The 25488-nt window shown below is 38.2% G+C and overlaps 2 protein-coding genes across 11 annotated transcripts; one reads left to right on the top strand and one right to left on the bottom strand.

Moving 5' to 3' along the window:
• The first annotated feature begins 859 nt into the window (after nucleotides 1-859).
• Nucleotides 860-11129, top strand: parn (poly(A)-specific ribonuclease (deadenylation nuclease)). The gene is made up of 26 exons (XM_059333626.1): nucleotides 860-937; nucleotides 1193-1270; nucleotides 2055-2134; nucleotides 2224-2291; nucleotides 3031-3112; nucleotides 3272-3332; nucleotides 4196-4361; nucleotides 4742-4804; nucleotides 4906-4944; nucleotides 5029-5071; nucleotides 5162-5242; nucleotides 5365-5421; nucleotides 5639-5716; nucleotides 5832-5875; nucleotides 5974-6016; nucleotides 6239-6314; nucleotides 6406-6516; nucleotides 6595-6664; nucleotides 6754-6809; nucleotides 7097-7183; nucleotides 7270-7344; nucleotides 7429-7600; nucleotides 7723-7850; nucleotides 8482-8548; nucleotides 8640-8791; nucleotides 10168-11129. Exons 1-26 carry the CDS (start codon nucleotides 919-921, stop codon nucleotides 10212-10214), a joined length of 2043 nt encoding a protein of 680 aa, XP_059189609.1. The 5' UTR covers nucleotides 860-918; the 3' UTR covers nucleotides 10215-11129.
• Nucleotides 11130-11681: 552 nt separating this feature from the next.
• On the bottom strand, nucleotides 11682-25454 carry LOC131970565 (RNA exonuclease 5-like). Of its 10 annotated transcripts, none has more exons than XM_059335909.1 (19): nucleotides 25320-25454; nucleotides 22671-22973; nucleotides 22394-22520; nucleotides 22176-22296; nucleotides 21231-21338; nucleotides 20954-21042; nucleotides 18146-18261; nucleotides 17313-17451; nucleotides 17024-17118; nucleotides 16839-16941; nucleotides 16635-16723; nucleotides 15761-15869; nucleotides 15302-15418; nucleotides 14451-14588; nucleotides 14148-14240; nucleotides 13658-14024; nucleotides 13381-13580; nucleotides 12823-12932; nucleotides 11682-12327 (listed from the first exon to the last, which is right to left on the bottom strand). In XM_059335909.1, exons 2-19 carry the CDS (start codon nucleotides 22952-22954, stop codon nucleotides 12276-12278), a joined length of 2457 nt encoding a protein of 818 aa, XP_059191892.1. In that variant the 5' UTR covers nucleotides 22955-22973; nucleotides 25320-25454; the 3' UTR covers nucleotides 11682-12275. The 10 variants fall into 10 exon arrangements, with proteins under 10 accessions (XP_059191892.1, XP_059194929.1, XP_059194186.1 ...); XM_059338946.1 differs by having other exon boundaries at nucleotides 22671-22970; nucleotides 25320-25413; XM_059338203.1 differs by lacking the exon at nucleotides 25320-25454 and adding an exon at nucleotides 23776-23910 and having other exon boundaries at nucleotides 22671-22970.
• Between the last annotated feature and the right edge of the window lie 34 nt (nucleotides 25455-25488).

The raw sequence follows: 25488 nt of genomic DNA, 5'->3' as shown, positions 1-25488 counted from the left end.
TAAAACATGAAAATATTTTTTCTGTTGTTTCATGCTCTAATTATAGGTGCATTTTTCTGAGAGCCTAGTTAACCTATAAGAATATATGGACACTTTAAATCTTCTAGAATCTCCAATATTCAGCTTTATGCTTCACCTTAACTCATTAAATCCCTAAGAGAAGTATACTCAACACCCTGGTGTGGTGGTCATGTGACTTTGACAAGAAGTGACTTCTTCAAAATATGGGTATGACTGGAAACAAGAAATGTGGAAATGTAGCTAATTTCAAAAAAGTTTAAACCCATTTAACAAGTGTGTCCTGTATTGCATTTAACTTGTTCTGACCATACTTCCTGAACTAATTAAAGTCACAATTTTGATATATGTTATGGAGATGCAAACAAAAAGGCAAATAGTTATTGGTTTTTATTTATTATTAATTTATTCTTATTTTGTTACTTAAAAACAAATCTGACAAATAATTTATTGTTAAACAGCACTATTAATGTCACAAATTTGATATATGTTGTGGAGATGCAAAGAAAAAGGCAAATTTGTGTTTCTGTAAGCAGAAAATGAGTTTTATTATTTATTTTAAATAAGAAATATCATAAACAGAAATACCACAAACGCCCATTATAACATATATGTCACATCACATACCTTTGACATTTAGGGGTGGAAAACTCACCTCTAAATCAGTTTTATTTCCTCCCTCATGCCTTTATAATTTCGCAACCAACACATAATATAATAAAAACAAATATTATATGAATATAAGGGATGTTATTTTAAATATTAAGTCCACTCTTTGTCGATAAAAGGCTAAAACATGAATGTGTTTTGTGGCCCCGGAAGTGTTTGTAAAACGGTTAAAAGCCAGTTGACGTATGCTAGCTAGCGTTAGCTGTCAGCCGGGTTCAGTCATTGTGCAGGATGGAGGTGACACGCCAGAGTAAGTAGCCAGACACGTTTTTCTCACTTGATTTTTGTCTTGCTATGTGCATCGTGATAACGCACAAAAGAATGGAGACCTGATATATCTATTAAAAACACACAAGACTCTCCCATACCTCGGTATTTGTGCTGCTAGCTAGCGAGCTAAGTAGCTGCAGGGCTGCGGGTTGTGTGCTCCTCTGCTGGCTAGCACACTTTCCTCATCACGCTGCAGATGTTCATGCACTTTCCCTCTTTTTTTATTTTTTAACAGATTTTAAAGACAGTTTAAACACGGTGTACAGCGCAATAGAGGAGGCTGACTTCCTCGCCATCGATGGAGAATTTTCAGGTAACCGTGTAAGACTTTTAGCATGAAATGAACTGGTTGTTAACTCTATGGAGTCTTGGGCTATTTTGTCCATTTCTGAATCATTTTCATCCTGTCTGTATAAACCACTTTAAAAATGTTTAAATGCCATGTTGGTATTTTTTTTTCAGTACAACCTCACCTATATGACCTAATAATAATTTATGTTTTATTCTTAATACTGGATCACCATTTTGAACCAAAAGGAAACAAAGAAAAACCAACATAAATGTGATTGTGTGTGATCCTGTCATCCAACTCTGGTTTTTATTCTAGTGTCACTCTATTTTATTTGTGTCTTGTGTGTTTAGCATAACAATTTGGGTAATTTTGTGTATTTTTTATTGTCATTTTGTTTATTTTTTTTGTCATTTTGTGTCTTTTTTTTTTTAGTCCTTTAGTCCAACATAAAATGTGATTTTGAATCTTTTTACTTTCAAAACACTACCATGCTCAAAGAATTTGAAATGTTGCAAATGTGAACAAAGGTTGCAGATATAACATGTATAAGAGGGTTACATCCAGTTCTATAATTTTGTACAAAATATATTTGACCTTGTCTCCAGTTTGACTTGGTATATCATCATCAAACTGAAACTGGCCTCATGGAGTTTACAGCCAGAACTTTAGAGGTAAATTTACAGTAGGGCTGCAGGCTGCTTTGTTTTCTAGTCTGGATGTGATGAAGAAGTCATGCTTTGGCGATTTTGGTGACTCCAGAGGGTTAACGGTTAACTGTTAAATGAATCATGACATGTGTTTTTAGGGATAAGCGATGGTCCTAATGTCAGTGCACTCACCAACGGGCTGGACACACCAGAGGAGCGATACACCAAGCTGAAAAAGGTTAGCATAGATGAGCTGCTGCACACCTCCATTGCATCCTGCCTCCACAGCCATTTTTTTAAAAAACCCTTCTTCCTCTCGCCCACCAGCACTCCATGGACTTTCTGTTGTTCCAGTTTGGATTATGTACATTCAAATACGACCAGACCAAGTCAAAGTGAGTCCAATCATGTTCACAAATACCGAATTTTACATCTGAAATTGATATTTGGAGATAACAAATCTCCCAGAGAACTCCCAACACCTGCTCAAAAATAGGCACCTTTTTATATTCTATATAGATAAATAAAACACTTTTCAACCAAATTGGTTCATTGTCAGGGACAAAGAAAAAGCCAATCTGTTTTCTGAATCCTTTTTGGGAGAGTGTTAGGACTCTGCAAATGTTATTTTCACACTGACAAATAATGGTACTCCTTATACCAAAGGCTGTTAACTGCTGTTTGGCCCCAGAACTAATTTAAGTGTAATGATTTTTGCCTGGATTTCTCTTGTGAAAAGTAACCAAATATACAAACGTAGTGACTTATTTGGACCAAATCAAATGGATTATAGATGTTAAACTGGCCTTTGACTTGGATAGCCTCTTATGATGCATATTGATAAATAAAATGTTTAATCAGATTTCTCCATAACCAGAGCTAGATAGGATTCCAGCATAGAAAAATTGGGTTAAAAGGTGCCCAGCAGCAAATGTTTGCCCTGTAGTCCTTTTTTAACTGGTTAATTCAGCTGGTTTTAATGTTAAAAACCTTTCATGTATTTGCAATGCTCTTATGTATTGTGCAAAAGTAATTTTTGTGTAACTTGCATGCAGGTTATTTTGATGCATTCCCAGCATCTGGAAAGATTTCACTAATCCTCATTGTTCTGTGCCCTGTAATCAATCTCTGCAGGTATATCACGAAGCCTTTTAATTTTTACATATTCCCGAAACCGTTCAACAGGACGTCCCCTGACTTAAAGTTCATCTGTCAAGTAAGTCATCGTTGTGCTTCGGGGTTGCTTTAGTGTAAACTTTATAGTAACTTGTTAAAAAATGATTGTTCCTGAAAATGCCTTACAGCTGTAAAATATATCTTTTGAGGTTTTTGTTTGCAAAGTTGTAAAAATGGAGGATCATCTTTGTCATTTCAGAGTTCCAGTATTGACTTCCTGGCCAGTCAAGGATTTGACTTTAATAAGGTGTTTTGCCATGGTGAGTTTACCACAGAGTGACAGTGAAATTCATTTTTTGCCAGATCTCAGTATTTGACTGCCAGCTGCCTCCATTCAAGTTCATAGCACCACAACCTATTGAAAATTGATAGTGAATGACTGGTCACTTCATTGTATCCTTTTAGTTAATTTCATACTACAGTAAATTCAGTATTTAAATGTTTTTAAGATGCATTAAAGATTTGAAGTGTTTATACATAATTTTAAATAAACAGGGGGTTTGTGGGGGAAAAGTGTATATTCCTACTGAATTCAGTACAGACAGGTTATTTGCATCAGTATCTAAAACTTTTGTACTTCACTCAGCCTCAGTGTTGGGTTAGGAAAGCTGTCATACTGGAACAGCTGGCTCCAGGCCACTTGCTCTTCACTCAGACCTGTGATAGTGGTCCTTTTGTTAGCCTGGGTCCAGAACTCTGAATAGCTGCCCACAAAACGGCAATTCAGTCTGATTATTAGGTTCATCTTTGAAGAAACCTATGTGACTTTTCAGTCCAGCAGCATGTCTTTATTTCCAACATTGTGGTGTAGGTCGGGCTATGCTGTTACTTCACATTCACCCTTTCAAAAAAAAAATTAACTCCACATAAAGGCTATGCAGGTTGAGTTGAGCCTGTAAGATTTGTAATTGTTACTAACTTGTCTTTCCCATTTTTTTAGTTCCCTAATGCTGGTAAAATTGATTTTAAAGGATGTATGGAAGCCTTTTTTCAAGCAAAGCTTAACAGCTTTCTCATCTTGCAGTAGTCTTTGCAGCCATCTAGGACAGTAAATGTGTAGAGCCGCCATAGATCTTGGGGTCACTAGACAGGTGTAAAATTGTCATTTTTCTGGTGTCCAAAGGAATCCCATACCTAAACCAAGACGAGGAAGTCCAGCTGAGGGAGCAGACTGAGGAGAGGAGAAATCAACATGCTAACGGTGTAGGGACACCATCCTTCATCTCCCCATCCTCCAAAGGCCCTGCACACGTACCTGAGGAACATAAAGACTTCATCAACAGGGTGATGTAAGTATACATTAAAGGCTGTAATGAGTCCCTTGTTTCAGCTAATGATTGTATGGAGAGCTGTGGGTCCTGACAGGGTTGTGAATGAGGATTCAGACACAAGTTTTGTATGCTGGTAGCGGCTTAGTTCTCCCTCTGTAATATCTGTCAGCTTAAGTGGCTTACCCTCTGGTTACCTTTCCATGGCGCTATATTGGGCATGGAAGGAGACCCAATTATTGGCCCAGGACTCACGAGGAGTCACATGGGAGGGACCGTACCTCTCAGTTGGCTTCGGAATAAATTTAGTTTCCCTGAGGGATCCTGGGACAACATTTACACAATCATGTTTGTGTCTGCTCCTTCTGTTTTTTTGATCATTTCTACCATTTTCTCTGCAGCGGGAAGGTTGAGGCCCTCTTCACAAACTCAGAGAAAACCTTGGACTTGGATCCGTGTACTGGGTAATCTAGCGCTTCTCACAAAAAATATTACAAAATGTGCCAAATTCTGTGTTTGTGTCATTTTCTAACTATCTGTACTTGTATTTATATTTCTTCACCAGGTTTCAGAGAAAGCTGATCTACCAGACACTGAACTGGAAGTGAGTGCCATTTTAACACTTTTTGCATTTGTTGTTGGTTTTGTGTTGGATATGAGAAAATCAAGATGCGTCTTGTTTTTACAGGTTTCCTAAGGGGCTTCATGTGGAAACTGTCGAAACAGAAAAGGTAAAAATCTGTTTTATTTCAACCAATTTTGCCTTTTTTGTGTGTGTTAAATATGTAAAATATTTAATGTGAAATTCTGTATGTTTGCAGAAGGAGCGATACATCCAGGTCAGCAAAGTAGATGACGAGGAGAGGAAGAGGAGGGAACAGCAGAAACAGGAGAGAGAGCAGGTGAGTTTAGGGTCCAAGAGTAAAGTCACATTCTTGTCCTTAATTTTTAGGAATGAATAGAATGTAGGAAACATTAGGATGTACTAGTTTTTGATGCTATCTAATATTTTTGCCCCTAACAGGAGGAGCTAAATGATGCTGTGGGCTTTTCCAGGGTCATCCACGCCATCTCCAAATCTGTGAGTCCATTTTTAAAAGTTTAATTTCAGCATAATCCTAAGAATTGTATTTTTATATAATTAATAAGCAATTGTTCTTGTTTCATTGCAATATAACTAAATATTTTTAGACTAACATGACATTTTTGCGTTGCCAATTTAAGTTTTTCTTGTTTTGAAATATTTCTGTTTTGGAAAATCTGACCTGTCGCCTTAACCCATTTAATTTGACAAACAGGGTAAACTTGTGGTTGGCCACAACATGCTGTTGGATGTAATGCACACCATTCACCAGTTCTACTGCCCTCTGCCAGAGGTAAGAATTTCAGATGGATGCTTTAAATATGAAGCTTTTCTGGCTTCATGAAATAGCAGGCTTTTGCCAAGTAATGTGATTTATGAATTATTTGTGCCAATGCTTTTTTCTTCAGGATCTGCCAGATTTTAAGGAGGTCACAATGTGTGTCTTCCCAAGGTAATATTCCTCCACTTCTTTAAATTGGTTTACTTGTCTTTACCACAGATGGTTTTACTTTGTTTTTCAACATATTATTGGTTTTCTATCCACTTCAGGCTTCTGGACACCAAGTTGATGGCTTCTACTCAGCCTTTTAAGGTAAATGATCTCTCCTTCAGTGCTGTAGAAAACAAAGGGCACCAATTTGGCATCATTATGGCTAAAATGCAGCAGTAAGCAGGGGCATAATCTTTGCCTGGCCACAGTGGGCAACTAGGAACAAATGACTAGATCAAAAGTAACTGAGATTTTCAGGATTTTGTCTCAAAATTTAAAAAGGCTATAAACAGATGTGTGACAAGTTTAACTCTTGTGTTTCAGGAGCTCATCACTAACACGTCTCTGGCAGAGTTGGAGAAACAGCTGAAGGAGAACCCCTTCAAGACACCACAAGTTGGTAAGTAAATACATGAACATTTGTCTGAATCAATCTTAAACTACAAAATCCTGCCAACAACTTCATTTCTTCTTTGTATTGTTTCTGTCAGAAACGGCAGAGGGGTTTCACAGTTATGACACAGCCCAGGAACAGCTGCACGAGGCCGGGTACGACGCCTACATCACTGGCCTCTGTTTCATCTCAATGGCCAACTACCTGGGTACGCACTCATTCACACTGCTCCAGTTTAATTATAAGTATTAGTGTAAATGCATATTAAACTTGGCCTTCTTTACAGGCTCTTTCTTGACTCCACCCAAAGCGTTCATCTCTCCTCGCTCCAAACTAGTTGAACCTTTCTTCAACAAGTAAGAGAAACTTGAAATTACTCTATTTGCTGTTTATTAACTTTGAACAGTCTTTAGAATTCATATAATCGATTTGTTTTATTCTCAAGGCTTTTCCTGATGAGGATAATAGACATTCCCTACCTCAACATCACAGGACCAGATTGTGAGTAAGATTATGTAGCACAGCTTTATGTCAGGATTGATGCATTGACTACATGTTACATTAAAGTGTGGCGAAACTTTAAAATGTGGAGTTTGTTTTTTTTTTTTTAACACTAGTAGGTCCCTCTTTTGTGTGGTGTTGTGCACACAACATAGTCTGGGGCAATAGTACCATTTAGCCCATGAGGTGCTTTAATTTCTCAGCGAGCCACTTGTTAGCCTCAGCATTTCATTTTCTTCCAATTCAGCTTTATTAAATGAAAACTATCCTCACCCTCTGTCCTACAGTGCAACCTAAAAGAGACCATGTCCTGTATGTCACCTTCCCCAAAGAATGGAAGACGAGTGACCTCTACCAGCTCTTTAGTGCCTTTGGTAAGATATGATTTTGCCTGAAAATATTGCTTGCACACACGTATGACCCATTTGTCACTAAGTTTTTACTTCTGTTATCCACTCAGGAAACATCCAGGTGTCCTGGATAGACGACACGTCAGCATTTGTGTCTCTAAGCCAGGCAGACCAGGTACAGATCGGTAAGTTTCACACACTGAATGCACGCACGACAAACTGGACAGAGAATGTTGCTGCAATCTTTTAACATCTGTCTCATCACACAGCTATGAACACCAGCCGCTATGCAGAGAGTTACAGGATCCAGACGTACGCAGAGTACATCCAGGGGAAGCAGCAGGACAAGGAGAAGCTCGGCCAGACGCCCAAAAGTTGGGGAGAGGACGGCTGGATGAAACCTCACTACACCTCTGCCACTGCTGGCTTTGGATATCCCAGGTAAACTGGGCTGATGCACACTGCATGTTCAAGATTCAGAGGATTTACCCGTGCCTTGGGAGGTTCTGTAGATCTACGGTTTCTGTTTATATTAAAGCGTGTTTGGCCTATTTTTGTTGTAGGGGTTTGAGGAAACGCAGCATCAGTCCCGTTCAGGGAGAGCAGGGGACCGGAGACGCTCCAATTACAGACGGCTGGAGTCACTACTCATACCCGGATAGCACCGGCAGCAAGAAGATGAAAACTGATGGTGTGTGAATGTGTGCATGCAAAAGTACTTTCCTGCTTCAGTCTGGTAATGTGCAGTGGGTTTTCCCAAGAAAAATACTTGGCAGAGATTCAGTGTGCCCCGAGGGAGAGGGGAGGTGGCACTGTGAATAAATCATCAACCACTGAGATTAACAAAATCCAGGAAGGCTGGGCAATTTGTTAACATCAGATTTATTTATATGATACAATTTATTATTGGCCACCTGCTGCTGAATGGACAGCTCAAATGCTTACTGATTGTCAACATAGTCCTCATATAATTCCTCTGGAGAGTTCTGCATTTAATCTCAGTATAAGTCATTTAAACTATGCATGTATATTTTCGCTTAGAAAATGAAAAGGATATGTGCTACAATATTTCAATTCATGCATTACATTTGGTGGATTCATTTGTAGCTGTAGTCACTTTAGCACTTGCAATTGCAACAAATCTCTTTTGGAGTCAAGATTTTCCATTTTAATGTGTTTGTTAATTAGCCATTGGTCCTGTGTTATTCTTGCAGCAGCCTTGTGATAGAACATTGAGTGTATCCCTTCTAATAATTGTTGTATATTTGCTGTCTAAGGAGGTCTGATTAAGGCTCTAATGCACTGGTTGATGTGTTACCTAGACAAAAGTGGCCAGGCAAATGCAGAAGCTATCGAGAGCAAGACCTCTGAAGGATGGCTAAAGACAGCGTAAGTTAAATGGAGATCATCGTTCACACTAAGGTCACTGTTTTTCTGTTTGCTGCGATTAAAGTCTCTTACTGGTTGCTGTGTCCCACAGAGATGCATCAGATTCAGCTGGGTCAAGTCCAGTCCCTGAGGAGGAGGAGAAGAGTCCTGAAGGCAATGATGCCGAGGGGACGGTCACCTGGCAACAATCCACAACAGTTCACGGGAGGAAAGGTCAAAAGAACAAGAAAAAGAAGCCTGACGGTGCGTTTCTAAGCTCTCACAAACATGTTTAAGCTGTTTGACAGAGTTCAAGATGCTCCTTTAACTTCTGATCTCACCTCATGATGATCACATTTAGATGTTGTCCTCCGTATCAGGAATTGCCTCATGATTATCTGTAAACAGGAACTGCTGAGAGCTTATGTAACATGACTTGCCAGAATGTTTTGACTTTAAATTCATTTTCTGTATACTTAATTCTAGGAGGGATTTCTTAACCCACCTTTAGGGGAGAATAGTGCCCCCCTTCCTATGAAAACACAAATGTAATTATTTTCTGTATACTAAATGCTTGGAGGATCTGGGATATGTCTGTGAATAGCAACAACATTGGCTTTGATGCATTGCATCAAACACTGCAGTACTTATTATACGGCATGCTTCTTTAATTGTTTCTACTTATTTTTGCTGAAGTTCCCTCATAGGACAAACGAGATAAATGGCTCAATCTAGTGGAAGATGGTTAAAGCTACAGTTTGAAGCCAGGGCTCTAGATTGTAAGTCTGATATAATAGAATGCTTGACTTTATTATGTAATGGTGGAAACTTTTTTGGCCACAGTTTATAGGAGCTGAGGTTGACTCACATCCTTAAAAAATGTGTTCCATAAGCATTAGAGGTGGGGGGATAGATGCAGCATAGTATCCACTATTTTGTGTGGCAGTATTATACCTTTTGATGGCTGCCAAGTATCAATATTAAGCGTTTATGACTGCCCGCCATTTTTGCCGTTCCGAAGGCCGTAACATGCTCACTTTTTTAGGAATATACTAGTTACTATGTAATATGAAACTAGAAGATCTAATGAATCTAAAGGCACGTGTGTAAGGATATCGTGCCGGGAAGTTGTCGAAATAACTCTGCTAAGTTAGGCTATTTTACATGGTGTTTTGTTTTTAGGGTTGTTTTTTTTACAGTGGTCATGTGACCTCTGACGCCATGCTATCTCAATGAAAATAGGCTCTCTGGGTTCCCACAAGTCTCTTCTTTACATACATTGTCTCATTTGACAAAACGATTCTTGATTGAATTTAATTTGTAGACACAAAATGCAGTTAAACAGTTAAATTGCAAGATATTGTATTGCAATTCTCACCATATCGTTAAATGCTTAAAATCACAATAATAACATGACTCAAGAATTGGGATAAAATCATATTGTGGGGCCTCTGGTGATTCACATCTCTAATAAGCATTAACTTTGCCAAAGGGATTGAGAAATGAAAAAGCCATAAATGTCTCTAGTGATTTGCAGGGATTAAATGTGTGAATTGTTAAGATTTCAGTATAACTTGCAAATGCAGGTACTGAGGTGAAGTTCTTGTTTTCGTCACTGCTCGTCTGTTTCTCTCATGCAGGTGCTGAATCCACCACTTCACTGTTCGAGGTCCCAGAAGTTTGGTAGCGAGAGGTGAGGAGTGGAGAGGCCACTGTCCCACAGCAAGAGCTCCTGCTCAGTCTCTTCCTAAGCACTTGGGGCACTCTCCTGTAAGGTTGTATATCACTGGGAGCAGCGCACGCCCAGAATTCATTCGTTCACTCAACAGCTGTGGATACCGTGTCCAAAGCTGCCAGCCAGGCTACTTGACTGGACTATTGAAAGAGAGAACACAAGCCATAACGACAGCTGCCATATTTTGATCTTCTATCAGAGGAGCAGGCAACTCTTCTGTGTAAACACACACACACACATCACTAAAATCTTAAAATCTAAACTCCAGAAATGTTCATTCATATTGTGTTCAGACTGGTATCTGTTGTCACTGAGATCATTCATTTTTAAAGACACCGTCACCTCCAATCAGTCTTATATTTTGTGAGTGTGTTGCGTGCGAGTTTGTGCATGTGAGGGAGATGTACATTTTCTTCTGTCTTTGTATCTCTGTGAATCTGTTTCATAAAACTTGAGATAAAATACCGCCGGACAGGTCCTGTAGTTTACAACGTCTGGGTTATTTAGTATTTTAATGCAGTCAATTTTTTTTTTTTTTCATTTTAAACTAATGTATAAGTACGTTCTGTCAACTTCCCCAGTTTTATCAAACATGTATAAGCTTATCAATGATAATGTGATGTTTATTATTGGTGGCATTTTGATCTTCATGAGAGGTGCTTGTTTTCTTTTTGTACAGAATTTTCTTTACCTTTTCTTGTGTTTAATGTTTTGTAACTGTGTCAACCTGCAACAATGTCAAAGTATGTTCTAATGCAAAAGGTGTAAACGTTAAGAAGACGTATACATTTTTGTATAAGATAAAGTTTAAAAATACTTAAAATATTTCCTTGGAAAGGGAAAAAAATTAAAGAATGTTTCTTAGTATATCGGTTTTCTGTCTTTCTGTTCCTAAACTCAACTGATTCTCACTTTTTACAATGTCACATTTGATTAATATTCTAAATATTTCAGATTTTATTTATTAAACACCTGCATTCACATGCCATCCTCTAATGTAACATTTCATTCTGTTCCCTATTCTTTTAAAAAGGGCTCTAAGGGCTTTTGCTCGGTACATTCTAATTATTTTTGTGTGGCCTGATCCAAAAAGTGGGTTTACCAAATAAGCCAGGCTTATTTCCACAGATCCTGGAGAGTAAATACGGCTAGTGAAATTACCGATTTTATGAAATGAATGTTAACATTATACATTCCCCCGACATAATGTTTGATACAGTTTGTCTTGGAGTTTAGCCACCTCATAAATCTGCCTTCTTATGTTCTTCCAGGAGAACAAACTGTATCTGGAAAACTTTCAAACTCCACCTCAGCATGTGTAAAGAGTAACAAGCCAAGTCTGACTTTCATGACTGGACTCATTACAAACTGAGTTTGCTAGTTTCTAATTAGAAGACAAAGTAAAACCAAGAGCCAAAATCCAAACAATCACTTTCTTATACTGAGTGAATCAATTTGTACCGAAGACGTTAATTTGAAGCTTTAATGCGTTTCCAGGCCACAATATTTGACTTAAAATGGTCTTTAGATACATTTTGGCAAATGGAAAGCTCTTTAAAGTCAGGTCAAGTAAAATCTGAGAAAAATAAAAAAAAAAACTATACAGGACTGTGCAAAAGTTTCAGGCAGGTGTGAAAATGCTGTAAAATATTTCAAAAATAGAAATGTTAATAGTGTATCAATAACAAAGAAAAGTGAGTGAACGGCAAAATAATCTAAATCAATATTTGGTGTGGTGGACTTAAAACCAGCATCAATTCTTCGATTTTTTTGCACAGTACTGTATATGACTGAATTTTGGAGCTGGACCATAAGACGTTTTTTCCCCACATTGTTCAGCATTTTTAGGCATGTCTAAAAGCATCGACCGTGATGCAATGGAGCTTTCTTGGCAGAGTTAAAGGGAGTGTTATTGCAATGTCTTTGGTAATTTATTTTTTAATCTTCATTGATTTCACATAGTTCACACCAGGTCATGGCTCATTGGACTGGAGGAGCTGGTTGCTGTTCCCCTTAAGACGCTTGCTTGACCTCCATAAGGCACAGACCAGGAAGGTGGTGAGCACTGGGGGAATAGAGGAGAGGAAAAGGGTTGAGAAATATTTGGTAACACTTTACAATAACCAACTAAGTGAAGTTTATAGATGGTTTATAAACCAATTTTTAACCATTTACAAAGTGCTATACATGTTTAATCTTTAAGTGTTTTTAAACCAATTTCTTAAGGTACATGAATTATTTCAAAATCATTAACATACTTAATATGGTGTTAAAATGAGTGCAACAAATACTATTAAACTCTTAATTACAATATAATTGTTAATGGTAAAGTAACTATAAAATTACATTAATATACCATATATTTGTCATTTATAAATTATCTAGTTAGTTAAACATTAATACATTATGTATTTACCATTCTAAAGGGCCTATATACAGTTTATAAATGATGATTAAACATTAATAAACTATCTGTTTACCATTTATAAATGGGTAATGTAAAGTGTTACCAAATATTTAATTTGGTAGCAGATTTACTTGAGAATGTCAGAGTCCTCACCTTGTGTGTCCGAGCATCACGACCACAGACAAGGTGCCTTCTGGGAGAGATCTGAAGAGCTTCCCCAAGCGGCGGTCCAACTTTCCCATCATGAGATCCATTTCCTGCTCCTTCACAGATTAAGGAGGTTAAAGTTGAGAAAAAAAGTGACTGGAAATGAACCATCATACATCACATCTCTGTTGCTGAATACAACACATACACAGCAGCCCTTTTCACAGGGATCGGCTCCTTTTCCTGTTGCTACCAACTGGAGTTAATCCACCTTTGTCTTTTTTTTTAACATTTTTTATTTTTATTCTGTGAGAGCATTATAATACAGTGCTTACTTTCAGACAATATACAATAGTATTTCTGCCACTCACAATCATGTTTTTTTTGTTTACTAAACAAGAAACAAGATACAGAAAGTTAAGTGTATTACATTTTGAACAAACTGGGAAAGGTAGGCATATGTAAAAGAGCAAATAGAAAAAAAAAAGAAAAGAAAAAGAAATTATCCACCAGGGAGTTTCGAAATGAAATATAAGTAATGTAAAAATCCACCTTTGTCTTTACCTGAGAAGTGGTGTGCATGTGGGTCTTTTCCTCCTCTACTGCTGCTTCCCTGTCAGGATCCACTGTGGTGATTGGCGTTGCCATTGCAACCCATGAGGGTAAGTGGGGTGGAGTAAGGCATGGACTGACGAGGTAGTTTTCCTTCCAGAGATCCTCAGAGGAGCTGAGGGCGACATGTCTGCCCTCTGAGCTCTCAAACTCTTTAGACCACAGACACTTGTGTTAGAGACACACAGAACAGTACAAAGGATAATGGATAATATAGCCGTTTACTCACTTATGTATGCACATCTTGCATGTTTTCCAGGTTTGACAGGCAGGATGACTCTCTCCACCGCACCAAAGTGACCAAACGTCTCTCTGACAGCCTCCTCACACAGTTTAGACTTTGTGGTGGTTGTGAGTTTCAACTGTTGACCGTTTACTTTCACTGAGGGCAACCCGTTCGCCGTTTTAACAGCAGTGATACCTGAACATTTGGGATCTGACATATGTCCATTGACCCGTGCAGAAATGTGTATGCCCTCAGCCACACTGGGGTTTAATTTAACAGCGTAGAGTTGACTGGTGTTGGCACTGTCGCACATCAAAGCATCAAGAGTCAGATCCAAGTCCAGCATTGACTCGTAAACAGGCCTCTGAACCTGGAAAAGGCACACAGAAACATATTGGAGATAAAGTAGTCTACACAAGTTTTGGAATAATTTTAAGTGTAATTTAAAGGGAATGAGTGACAGCAAGCAGAAGAAAAAGGGGAAGGGAGTTACCTTGATGGACTGTCCCTGCACATTAAGTCCATTGAAAGTTTTTAAAGCCAGCATGGCTCCCTCCAGCAGCTCAAACTCTACCTCTGCATGAACCTGGAGACCAAACATTGTCAGAAAATACAGGTACGATTTAATAAAGCACATAAAAAAGAAGGGGTGAAGAAACTGCTTTTTCAGCTCTAGTTTAAGAGGAGCTCCAGCAGTAAATATCACCATATTTTAAGAGGTATTAAGTTAATACAGAAATATAGTTTATTAGCAGTATAATAAATGTCAAATAGTCGTAATGTAGGTGAGATATACCCTGACAGTTGTGTGCAACATTTGGATTTTCCGGACGGGGCCACAACAACGAAACAGCCGTCTCACTTCCTTCTCAGAGAAACCTGCAGGGAACGGCCCAGCAAACACTACACACATATCTCGAAGGTTTGCACACACCTGCAGGATAAACACACATATGTTCAGGTTTTTTTAAGTGGGGTCATATGAGTTACTCATCCATAGTAAGTGTACCTACATGAGATGGTGGTCAGTACGCCCCTCAGGCAGCCATTTCTAATGGGAACTGAAGCTGATCTATCCATCTTTGCTCTCTTGAAATCCATCAGACTTCATTGACAATAACAGTAGTTTATCTTGCAGAGTACCAGAGTTGCTGGTCTGCCATTGCCTCAGTCAGTTAGTTTGATTTTTTATTTTGTGACTTTGGTAAATCTGAAATAACTCTATGACACCGGAGTCACACAATGACACAAACGAACTAAGCGACTGAGGCAGCGGTAGACCAGTAACTCTTGTGTTCTGAGAGGTTAAATTACTGTTTTTGTCAAAGGAGTCTGGTTGCTTTGAAGAGAGTATAGATTGAGGCTTCAGCTCCCAACGTAAATGGCACCTTGACGGCAAGGTGAAGTGGTGAAAATACTTTAAATATAGTGTCCAATTAAATAAATATTTAATTTTTTAGGTGGCTAAAATACATTGTGATGCTGCCCACACATCAGTACACTGCTTAGCTAAAGCACCGGTACTCCTGCCTGCTTCTTCAACCATCTACTGTAGGTTATAAACTCACTACGGCCTATTAAAAAAATATCCAAACTTTTCCTTTAAGTAGAACAGTTAAACAAGTGTATTGTGAATAAATGCCTCACCCTTTGATACTGGTGCTCCTGCTGAGGGTCGCACTTCTTCAGATGATCCGAGAGGGAAGAAAACTGGAGCACTGAGAGGAACGGGCACTTGGTCTGTCTCCTAAACGAGGCCAACAACTGAAGGAAGGTGACAGAGGTCAGGAATAAGAAGAGTTATGAGGTAAAAGAAGAAAGACACAAAAGTGCAAATGCAGCAGACAGATACATGTATATTTACTAATACAAGCAAAATATCTTGAACAAAAAGAGCAACTTCATTTATCTTTTCCTCTCTTTGTCACTTCACAATTTGTTGCCAAATTAGACAGAAATGCCACTAAAGATTTTTCATCAAAACCAGATACTGAACATAACAGGAAAACCAGCAAATGCTTTATGAGGACTTATGATAACCTCAAGTAAAAACAGATCAATTTTGGGTAGAAAACAAACCCAATGTATAGTGTTCTAATCCCTCACCTCTTTGTCAGAGATGTGCCACTGCTGATTGGACAGATCCAGAGCAATGTCAGAACGCTTTCCTAAAAACGCGACTGACTGACCAAGCATCTGTAGAATGTCAGCAAACCTGCACGAAAGACAAAGACGAGTGTCAAATACAACTGCAGCAGAACATGTGATGAGATATGTAGCACAATTCTTGAATATGATTTTAATGCCTTTCATTATTGATAGAAGATATATTTTACCCCTAAGTCTATCATTTTGGATTTTCAGGACGACATGATCTTCACTAGGGCTAGGTATTAGAGGATAGGTATCCTTTAATGTGATTTATGTGATTTTTTTTTTACTTCAATTAAACCCTTCATGTGAATTACATGTAGTATAGCATTACTTTTTACCATTTTGGTGGCATCTTGGCCGGCTCAACTAACATCTCAATCAAATTCAACATGCTCGACTTCACCACACTACAATCTGTGGGGAATGGTTTCAGGCAAAACCATACAAACAGCCTTTTTTTCCAGTACTCCATAGAAAAAGTATCAAATAGAGATATCACTTGACCAGACCTAAAAAACTGCTAGTAGTTGAAATTATTCTAAGAGATCAGTAGACTGACTCGTACATTTCAGAAAGGTTTTCTGTGTCTGGGGGTGTTTAAGTGATCTCTTTTTACAAGTCCAAACTAACATGTAAGGGCTGGGTTTTTTTCCATCCAGCACAAGGAGTGTTTTGAAAAGCTCCATTTTTGTGTGTACAAAATTCTATCTTAGCATGAGGCCAAAAACCCAGAAGAATGATAGGGTGTGCCTGACTTAGTGTGGACAGGGTCTGAGTAACTGTAGTCATATATAAAGAGGTATACAGTCTGTATAGCATATTTTACCTGTGACTTGGTGTGGGTGCAGGTTCACAGTCAGTGGACTCCTCCTCTATCGTATATCCCCACAGCTCCTTCAGATGAAGTTCTACAACCTGAGAGAGTGAGTACACACAGAAACTATCATATCAACTGTGTGTGTGTGTGTGTGTGTGTGTGTGTGTGTGTGTGTGTGTGTGTGTGTGTGTGTGCTAGGATAAACTGTGTTACCTGACGAGGTCCTGTTTTAATAAAATACTGAGCCAGCTCCAGGGCTGCTACAGCATCCTCAATGGGATTATGACCCTTCTGCTCTTCAGTTTGTATTTGCCTCCTGGGACACAAGTGGAAAATTAAATTATTAGCTGTGGTGGGTGAGAGAGACAGAGAGAGAGAGACAGAGAGACATAACTTACTCCAGCACTGTCTGGGCCAGGACCTTTAGTTTAAACCTCTGCCCAAACTCTCTCCTGTACAGCAGCGAGGTGTCGATTACATGCTGGTGGATCAGCTGCAGGGAGGACACAAACACAATACAGGTCAAAACTTTCAACTTTTTATTTAAAAAAATGTATCTGTTTTTTAAGAGAGCCTCTCCAAAATGAAATTTCTACCCATAATAACATAAAAATTCTTAAAAGAATATATTGAATATATTGGTGGATTTTAAGACAATGTATTAATGCAGAAAAGATTGTAACTCACTTTAAGAGCCACAAGGTCGTTGTTTATTGAATGTCCCACCAAAACCGCATCACTGGGTAACAACGACCGCAGCTTCACTTGAACGTCCCGCAGGGTTGTTGTGATTGGTCGTAACATTGCTGCGGTTATACCAGAGAACCTATAAGAAGGCACCCAGAAACACAGGCGACAAAAATGGGTTTTAACATTTCAACACAGTGATTAATAGTTATCTAAAAATACACCAGTGTGTGTGTTTGTGTGTGTGTGTGTGTGTGTGTGTGTGTGTTCTTGTACTTCCTACATAGTGAGGACCAGAACAAGTTTTTAAGCAACAGAGTGAGGACATTTTTGCAAAGTGAAGACATTTCGGCCATTCCTCACTTCTTTAAAGGCATTTTTGAGATTTTGTTTGATTTTGACTTTGTTTTAAGGGTTAAAGGTTACATGATAATGATAATTAACTGAAACTGTATTGTGTGGTTACAAAACTAGTAAAAATGTCCTTTATTTCATCTCATACATAATGAAGATGGATAAGGCAAAGGAAATAAAGGCAAAATTTAGTGTGACCTCTTTTAATCTCCTACCCAACAAATACCCCATTACAAAAAACTAAAACTAATAAAAATTGAACTAAAACTAAAGCATTTAAAAAAAAAAATACTAAACTAAAACTAACAAACACACTGTAAAAACTCATTAAAACTAACTGAATTTAAAAACATTAAAACTAATGAATACAAAACTATTATAAACTTGCAAGGGAATTCACTGTTCCAATTAGGGTCCTCACAAAGATAGAAGTACAAGAATGTGTGTGTGTGTGTGTGTGTGTGTGTGTGTGTGTGTACCTGGTGAGGTAGTTGAGGATTCGGTTCTGAGGTTTCACCAGCTCGTCCAGCACACAGTTCCCCTCACTGTCCACCAGAGAAACACGAGCCAACTCATTTCCTTTTTCTGTCAAACACTAAAGCACGACATGAACACTCCGATTAACTGTTAAATCAGTGATAGAAATGTTTGAATAACTAAGGACACAAAATGCTTTTCATATTCAAAAAATTTGGATGCTTCACACACATCTTCAACCAAGTGGCATTGAAGCTCCATCACCCACGATCTCTAAAGTTTCAAGGTAGACACCTCAGTTTAATGTCAGCAATTCACTATTTCAAATTCGGCTTGGAACCCTGGCCTGTGTGTCTTCCCTTTTTCTAACCCTTTCATTCTGTATTTCTACCACTATCAATAAAGCTGAAAATGCCCCAAAAAAGCGTAAACAAAGAAATACTAAGGTATAACTAGAAAATTTCCTCTGGGGAAATTTTGAAAGGGCCACGGGGGCTACTGCCGGTGTGTGTACACTATGATGAGATTCTTCAGAGATTTAAAACTATGCCCTTTAACCTCAAAGTGTGTGTGTGTGTGTGTGTGTGTGTGTGTGTGTGAGAGAGAGAGAGAAACATGTATGTGGAGGAGTGTGCGCGCATACACGCGCATTTGTGTGTGTGTGTGTGTGTGTGTAGCGAAAATCGCATAAAGTTACCTGTGTGTGTAATTAAAATCACAAAGTTACCTGTGTGTGCGTGTTTGAAGCAGGTGTATGCATGTGTGAGGAGTGTGTGCACTTACGCGCGTGTGTGTGTATCTGTAACTGTAATCACATCAAAGATCAAAGCAATCAACTGAATTAACTGATACCACCTGTTAAAGTTCCGAAAGAGTGACAGCAGCCAGAGGTGGACTGGAATTTCTGGCCTCGAACAGAAAGCATTTTTGGCAAAACCATAATACCTATCATTGATTCGACTTCACTTTGAGCGTCCTGAGTTCTTCCTGAACGTCTACATATGTTTTTATTTCAGAAAAATGAAAAAATAGCTTTGTTAGAGCGATCTTAAAAAAACGTTTCCATATCCCTTTTTCAAATATCTCCCTGCGTTTTTAATATGGGACCCAATGAGGCTGTTGGTGGTGTTGGTGCCGCATCTGTGCGTCGTACGCCCAAACTATAACTCTGACAGCTTTACCAGAGGATTGTGAGTGAGAAGACAAATTTTCCTACGTTTCTATGTATAAATTATTTCTGTAGAGTGAAATTTGCGGCCTGGAGCGCAGTTTTAAAATTAATTTTTTGACAGTTTTACCTCTCCCTCTACACTCTGAGCGATGACATCACACACTCTGACACGAACATTCCGTGCAATACACACCCATTATAATCTCAGAATTTCTCCAAAAATTATCATGGTCATTGAACAGGGATTGATAAAAAACTATATGACCTATCGAAACGTGGATTAATACACCGATACACAAGACTTGTGTCTACTGTTTAAAGTTTAAATGGAGTCTCTAGGTTAAATTATGCCGGAGAAGTAGACGTTTAAAAATCTCCAATGATTGTTGTTCGCTCATTTTTTGTCGGCCGTCCCATTCATTTCAATGCAAAATTTTGAGCAGTTTTTCGCGAAAAATTCGTATTCTGTAGAGAAAAGTAATAGCACACCGATCCCGATCAAACCGCACGTTTTGATATATAATTTGTCCTGCAACTCTTTAAGTTGTAGGACTAGTAGCGGGACGAAATTGCGTCCGCAAGAGGAATAAGAAGAAATCCACAGTATAACAGTAGTGCTCGGGGCTTTGCCCCGAGCACTGGTCCCTACAGCTATTGCTGTATGGGACCAGTGCTCGGTGCGATTGCCCCGAGGCCCTAATTACTTCATGATTACTATCTTGATTCATAGACTGTGTTTATGAGAATGCTGCGGACGGAAGGAAGGGCTACCAAAGAACATAAGGCCTCAAGCCAGAGTTTTCACACCATATGGTTTAAGACGGAACATTTGTGGTGTCACAAAAAACTGCTAGTGAAAATATCACAATAGTGTTACTTGTCTATCAATAATGTATGATGCATGGATTTTGTAAGTACACCGGTCCAAAATAATTAGCCACGATTCATACAGATGTCTTGAAGGTTTATTTTTGTCTCACTACATCTGCAGAAACCGTGAAAACTATAACAAAATAAAGACATAAAAGTTTCAAAAACACATGCAACTCCCACTGTTAAGTCTCTCGTTGTAATGTCCGAAGTACATAAGCACAACAGAAACGGCTGGAATAAATGGACTTCAAATACATCACCAATGTCCATAATAATAATTAAGAGCGTTATACATGAACATGAAACGTATAAAAGGAAAATTACCGCGTGGACCACTTGTAGAATTGTTACTCTGGAGTTGCATGCTCTTCTCTACAGCCATGTTGTTCTGACCCATAATGCAACTGACCCATAATAAACTGGCCCGGCCTTACATTTCCACCTCACATTTCCCACAATGCCCTCAAATCAGACTGTGACGCTGTTATACGTCGCAATAAAAGTAAACATTTTAAGCATCATTTATACATATCTATAAACCTTTTTTAATATTGTATCTATTGCATTTTAATCATCTTTTAATGACTTTATGAACTTGAATAATTATGAATTTCTGTCTGAAACATAAACAACAAGCACAAAATAAAATGTTTCTGAGACAGTAACAGATTTCACAAAACTGCAGTATTGATTGTTTGAAACGGCGTGACTGGATTCTGCAGTGGAAAGCAGGAATTATACGTTTTTAATATTGAGAGCATCTCACCATTTCACAGTCAAGGCCGTACAGAGGACTGCTGTCAGTCACACAGTCAACACCGTCTGTGCACACAAACTCCTCAAAGCCTGGCATGCCTGAGCCAAAAGAAACAAGAAAAGAAAAAGAATAAGAAGAGGTAGCAATAGAGACTAAAGTTAAAGTTATCGCACCAAAAACTGAGCCTTTTCAACAAAAGAAAGGGTCTCTATTGGCTCCATTAGGCTCCATTAGGCTCCATCAGGACGGAGAAATACAGAGCTTCTGAGAATCAATCCACTCTTACCTTTGACAGGATAATGTCTCTTGATCATCTCCTCCTGGCTGAGAACATACGCTGTCAGTCCTTTTTTTTGAGTCCCAAACTTGGTTATGACCGGGTGAATCCTCAGTGCTGCAGCAATGTGCAACAACACACACACAATTAAGAACAAGAGTAAGAACACATACAGATATGATAATAATGTAATGATATTCTGGGGATGGATGTTAGAGCATTCAGAAGACTAACAGCCAAATAAAATGTGATTATGAGGCATTCATAATAGGTTCAGTAAATGTTTAAACACATAATTTGGTCGCAGTCTTTAATAATCAAGAAAGGGCAATGTCGTGTGAGCTACATCATTTTTATAGATGGCTAGAGAGAAACTTTGATTTAGAGGGAAATTTAGGCCTCCAGTAGCTTTAATAATAAATAACAGAAACATAATAATGAATGAAGGAATAGTTTAGCGACTAGAACTACTTCAGAGAGCTGTCACGAGAGTTGAGAAATTGCTAATTGAGGTATTGCAATTTCAAGATGATTAAAATTAAGCAGTGCAAGAATAATGATTAGTTTGAATAATATAAAATACAAATTGAAGATGAATATACGAACAAATGCAAAGGCAGCTTGTGCAAAAGGCCAGTAACTTATAGTCATATATCATATGTTTTATGAGTTTTTACTTCTTCGCTTCTTACTTTTTATACTCCTTTTACCTTTTATTTTCTGTGTATCTGAGAATGTCCTGTGATTGTTCCTGCTCTGTCTCAAATTGTTTTTCTATTAATGTAAGAATTGTTTTTAGCCTTATGGCATCATTCTCGTTGTACTAAACTGCTTTCTGTTCAGGCACTTTATAAAGTGCTGTTTTAAAAGGTGCTATATAAGTAATGTTTTTTTTATTATTATTATTATCTTTGAGGTCTACACACACTCAGAACATCCACACATGCTTCTCACCTTTGTGCAATTCACTGTTTCCATTGTGTGTTTGGGAAAGAGACGGACAATCCGATTGTGGAACTTTGTGACCGAAGATTTCTGACGCCAGGTCGGTAGATGGTGGAGTAAAGGTGATCCTCTAAAAGTTTTAAAACCCCAAACATTAACACTGTGAACATATTTTCCCCCATTAAATAGTCTTTGTCAGCATGCTTGTGTCCCCTCTGCTTACTCACAGTGGTGTAGTTGGTCCTGAGGTGTCGCAAAGTGAGGTAGTGCTTGTAAAAGTGACTCTGGGTCAGGCCCTCCACGATCACCACATTCACCGCTTTAACCTTCTTCTGATGGAGGAGACGACACCAACTAGAAGAGGCATAAAATTGAAAAGGTATAAGTGGTGTAGACTTTTAAAGGATCATTTAGATCATTGCAGGAGCACAGGGACGCAGTAAAAGTGCATTACAGAGAGTTCTTTGATGAAAGCTGATAACTTCTTACCACCACAGTCATTACCTGGGCTGTTTAATGCCACCTGTTTTCCCCAGAGCAGCGTAATGCAGCAGTTCTGTCAGCTCATTCGCTGTAATTGGTTGTTGAAGGCGGTCAAGCGGCACAGAGATTCTCGGTGAGCGAGAGGGACGCTCACACTCCACTGTCTCCTCACCATTCTGCACGGTTTTTAATCTCTTGGCCTCCTTGTGTGGTGTGGTGGCGAAGTTCTGTCTTTTCCTTTTGTTGCATGTTGCCACTGCTGCTGATTCTGCTGCTGCTGATGATGACGATGAAGAAGACTCCATGTTCAAGGTGATGTTTCTACTGGGAGATAAAAATAAGATATTTGATATATTATCATCTCCTAGCTGTAAAATGTCAAACTGCATCATTTAAGCAGACGTTTATGTACAGTACATGTAAGATTTACAGTTGAAACCAGAAGTTTACATACACTATATAAAAAGACACATACGCTTTTTTTCTCACTGTCTGACATGAAATCAGACAATCACTTTCCCTGTTTTAGGTCCTTTAGGATTACCAAAATTATTTCTATTTGCTAAATGCCAAAATAATGAGAAGGATTTTTTTAGACAATTTTTATTACTTTCTGCAAAGTCAGAAGTTTACATACATTAACATTATTGTGCCTTGAAACAATTTGGGAAAGCCCAGATGATGCTGTCATGTCTTTGGCAGCTTCTGATAGGTTTATGGACAACATTAGAGTTAATTGGAGACACACCTGTGGATGTATTTTAAGGCACACCTGAAACACACTGCTTCTTTGTGTAACATCATGGGAAAGTCAAAAGAAATCAACCAAGATATCAGGAAGAGAATTGTGGACTTGCACAAGTCTGGTTCATCCTTGGGTGCAATTTCCAGATGCCTGAAGGTGCCACATTCATCTGTTCAAATAATTATACCCAAGTATAAACACCATGGGAATGTCCAGCCATCATAGCGCTCAGGAAGGAGACGGGCTCTGTGTCCCAGAGATGAATGTGCTTTGGTCCAAAATGTGCATATCAACCCAAGAACAAAAGCAAAAGACCTTGTGAAGATGCTGGCTGAAGCTGGTAAGAGTGTGTCATTATCCACAGTGAAACGAGTACTGTACCAACATGGGCTGAAAGGCCACTCTGCCAGGAAGAAACCATTACTCCAAAAGAAACATAAAAAAGCCAGATTACAGTTTTGTCAGACCTAAGGACATTTCTCCAAAAATTAAGGTCTTTGTCCCTGTGTGCATTTGCAAACTGTAATCTGGCAGGTGTGCCTTAAAATACATCCACAGGTGTGTCTCCAATTAACTCTAATGTTGTCAATAAACCTATCAGAAGCTTCCAAAGACATGACAGCATCATCTGAGCTTTCCCAAATTGTTTCAAGGCATAATAATGTTAGTGTATGTAAACTTCTGACTTTGCAGAAAGTAATAAAAAAAGTTTCTAAAAAAAATCCTTCTCTCATTATTCTGGCATTTAGCAAATAGAAATAATTTTGGTAATCCTAAAGGACCTAAAACAGGAAAAGTGATTGTCTGATTTCATGTCAGACAGTCAGAAAAAAAGCATATGTGTCTTTTTATATAGCGTATGTAAACTTCTGGTTTCAACTGTACACATGTTCCTCTTAAAATGTGTATTGTTTGTACTAGGGCAATGTATCAAAGCTCAATACTTTTTAAGACCATTACTCTACCACTACTACTACAGACCAAATGTGTCAGTAGCAGTCAGTTATACTTTAGGTATTGTTTATCATGTTCTCTGATTAGATTTCCTTGTTTAAATAATAATTCACAGCTGTATTTTAGACTGTGCATGTTTTAAAATAAGAAAGGGGGTTTTAGAGATTAAGGTTTTCATGCTTTCACTGATGATCTATTGCAACTGTATTTCAGGAAATAACTTTAAGCTTTTATAGTTCTAATATAATAGATATAATATAATACAGTAGTCTCAGGTTTTACTGCAGGTTAACTCCACCATAGACATTTGAGACGAGAACCCTCAATGTGAGCCACTGAAAAAAAAAATGTTTAGTGAAGGTTTCTTATATCCATGAAAAATATTATTAGTTATTTGGCTGACTGGTATTCTGGAGCAACTTCACCATTAACCAGGTGGGATTGTTCAAGTTACACTGGATATTTTTTAGAACATATAGAATAACATACTGTTGATTTTTGGTTAATTGTGATTACTTTAGCCATAAAGCAACCGCAATTATTGCTGTCAGTAGATTGGTTTAAATGTATGGTGTTGTCTTGTGGGGTACTTTATCCCATTATGAGGAGATGTGTGCATGAAAAACGTATCAGGAGATTAAATTAGATGTATTTGCTTTATTTGTGCTGCAACTGTCAGGTAAATAAAGTGAAATTAGGCTTTATTTTGTAGTTGAAGGTGAATTAAGTCCAGTGTCTTTGGCACATTCTACATTAAAGCAAGGAATATGAAGTTTAATATGAGTACACTTAAGTATAGTTAATGTACCAAACTAGAAGAATAATTAATACTCAGACTGGAAACACTGCATAACTAGCTAGCTAACACTTTAGAAAGACTCTACACTTAACTTGTACATGTACAATTTAGGAGTATTTATAAGTGCGGTATACACGTATGATTAGTAACGACAATAAAACTCTGTAAATACCAGATGTTATTGGTCCTGTGAGTCCAAAACTCGTGTTTTCTATTAGGAAGGGGCTAAAAACACATGGCTAAAGCACCGGTACAGCACCACGTTACAATCTGTGATAGAAAGTAAAAAAAATAATAGCACTACTTCCGGTTTCTTACTTTAAAAATAAACTAATGTATTG

This window comes from Centropristis striata, chromosome 1 (assembly GCF_030273125.1).
Source record: "Centropristis striata isolate RG_2023a ecotype Rhode Island chromosome 1, C.striata_1.0, whole genome shotgun sequence".
NCBI classification, from domain to species: domain Eukaryota; kingdom Metazoa; phylum Chordata; class Actinopteri; order Perciformes; family Serranidae; genus Centropristis; species Centropristis striata.
The sequence above is the reverse complement of the archived record's forward strand: the minus strand, read 5'-3'. Positions and strand labels throughout refer to the sequence as shown.

Coding starts and splice junctions, on each gene's coding strand:
- parn (XM_059333626.1), top strand. Junction 3,113..3,271: donor ACTTAAAGTTCATCTGTCAA/GTAAGTCATCGT, acceptor TTGTCATTTCAG/AGTTCCAGTATTGACTTCCT. Junction 6,810..7,096: donor CAACATCACAGGACCAGATT/GTGAGTAAGATT, acceptor TCTGTCCTACAG/TGCAACCTAAAAGAGACCAT.
- LOC131970565 (XM_059332235.1), bottom strand. CDS start 23,453: ATGATGTTACACAAAGAAGCAGTGTGTTTCAGGTGTGCCTTAAAATAC. Junction 21,043..21,230: donor GAGACATTATCCTGTCAAAG/GTAAGAGTGGAT, acceptor CTTTTGGCTCAG/GCATGCCAGGCTTTGAGGAG. Junction 18,262..20,953: donor ACGGCCTTGACTGTGAAATG/GTGAGATGCTCT, acceptor GTCGTGCTTTAG/TGTTTGACAGAAAAAGGAAA.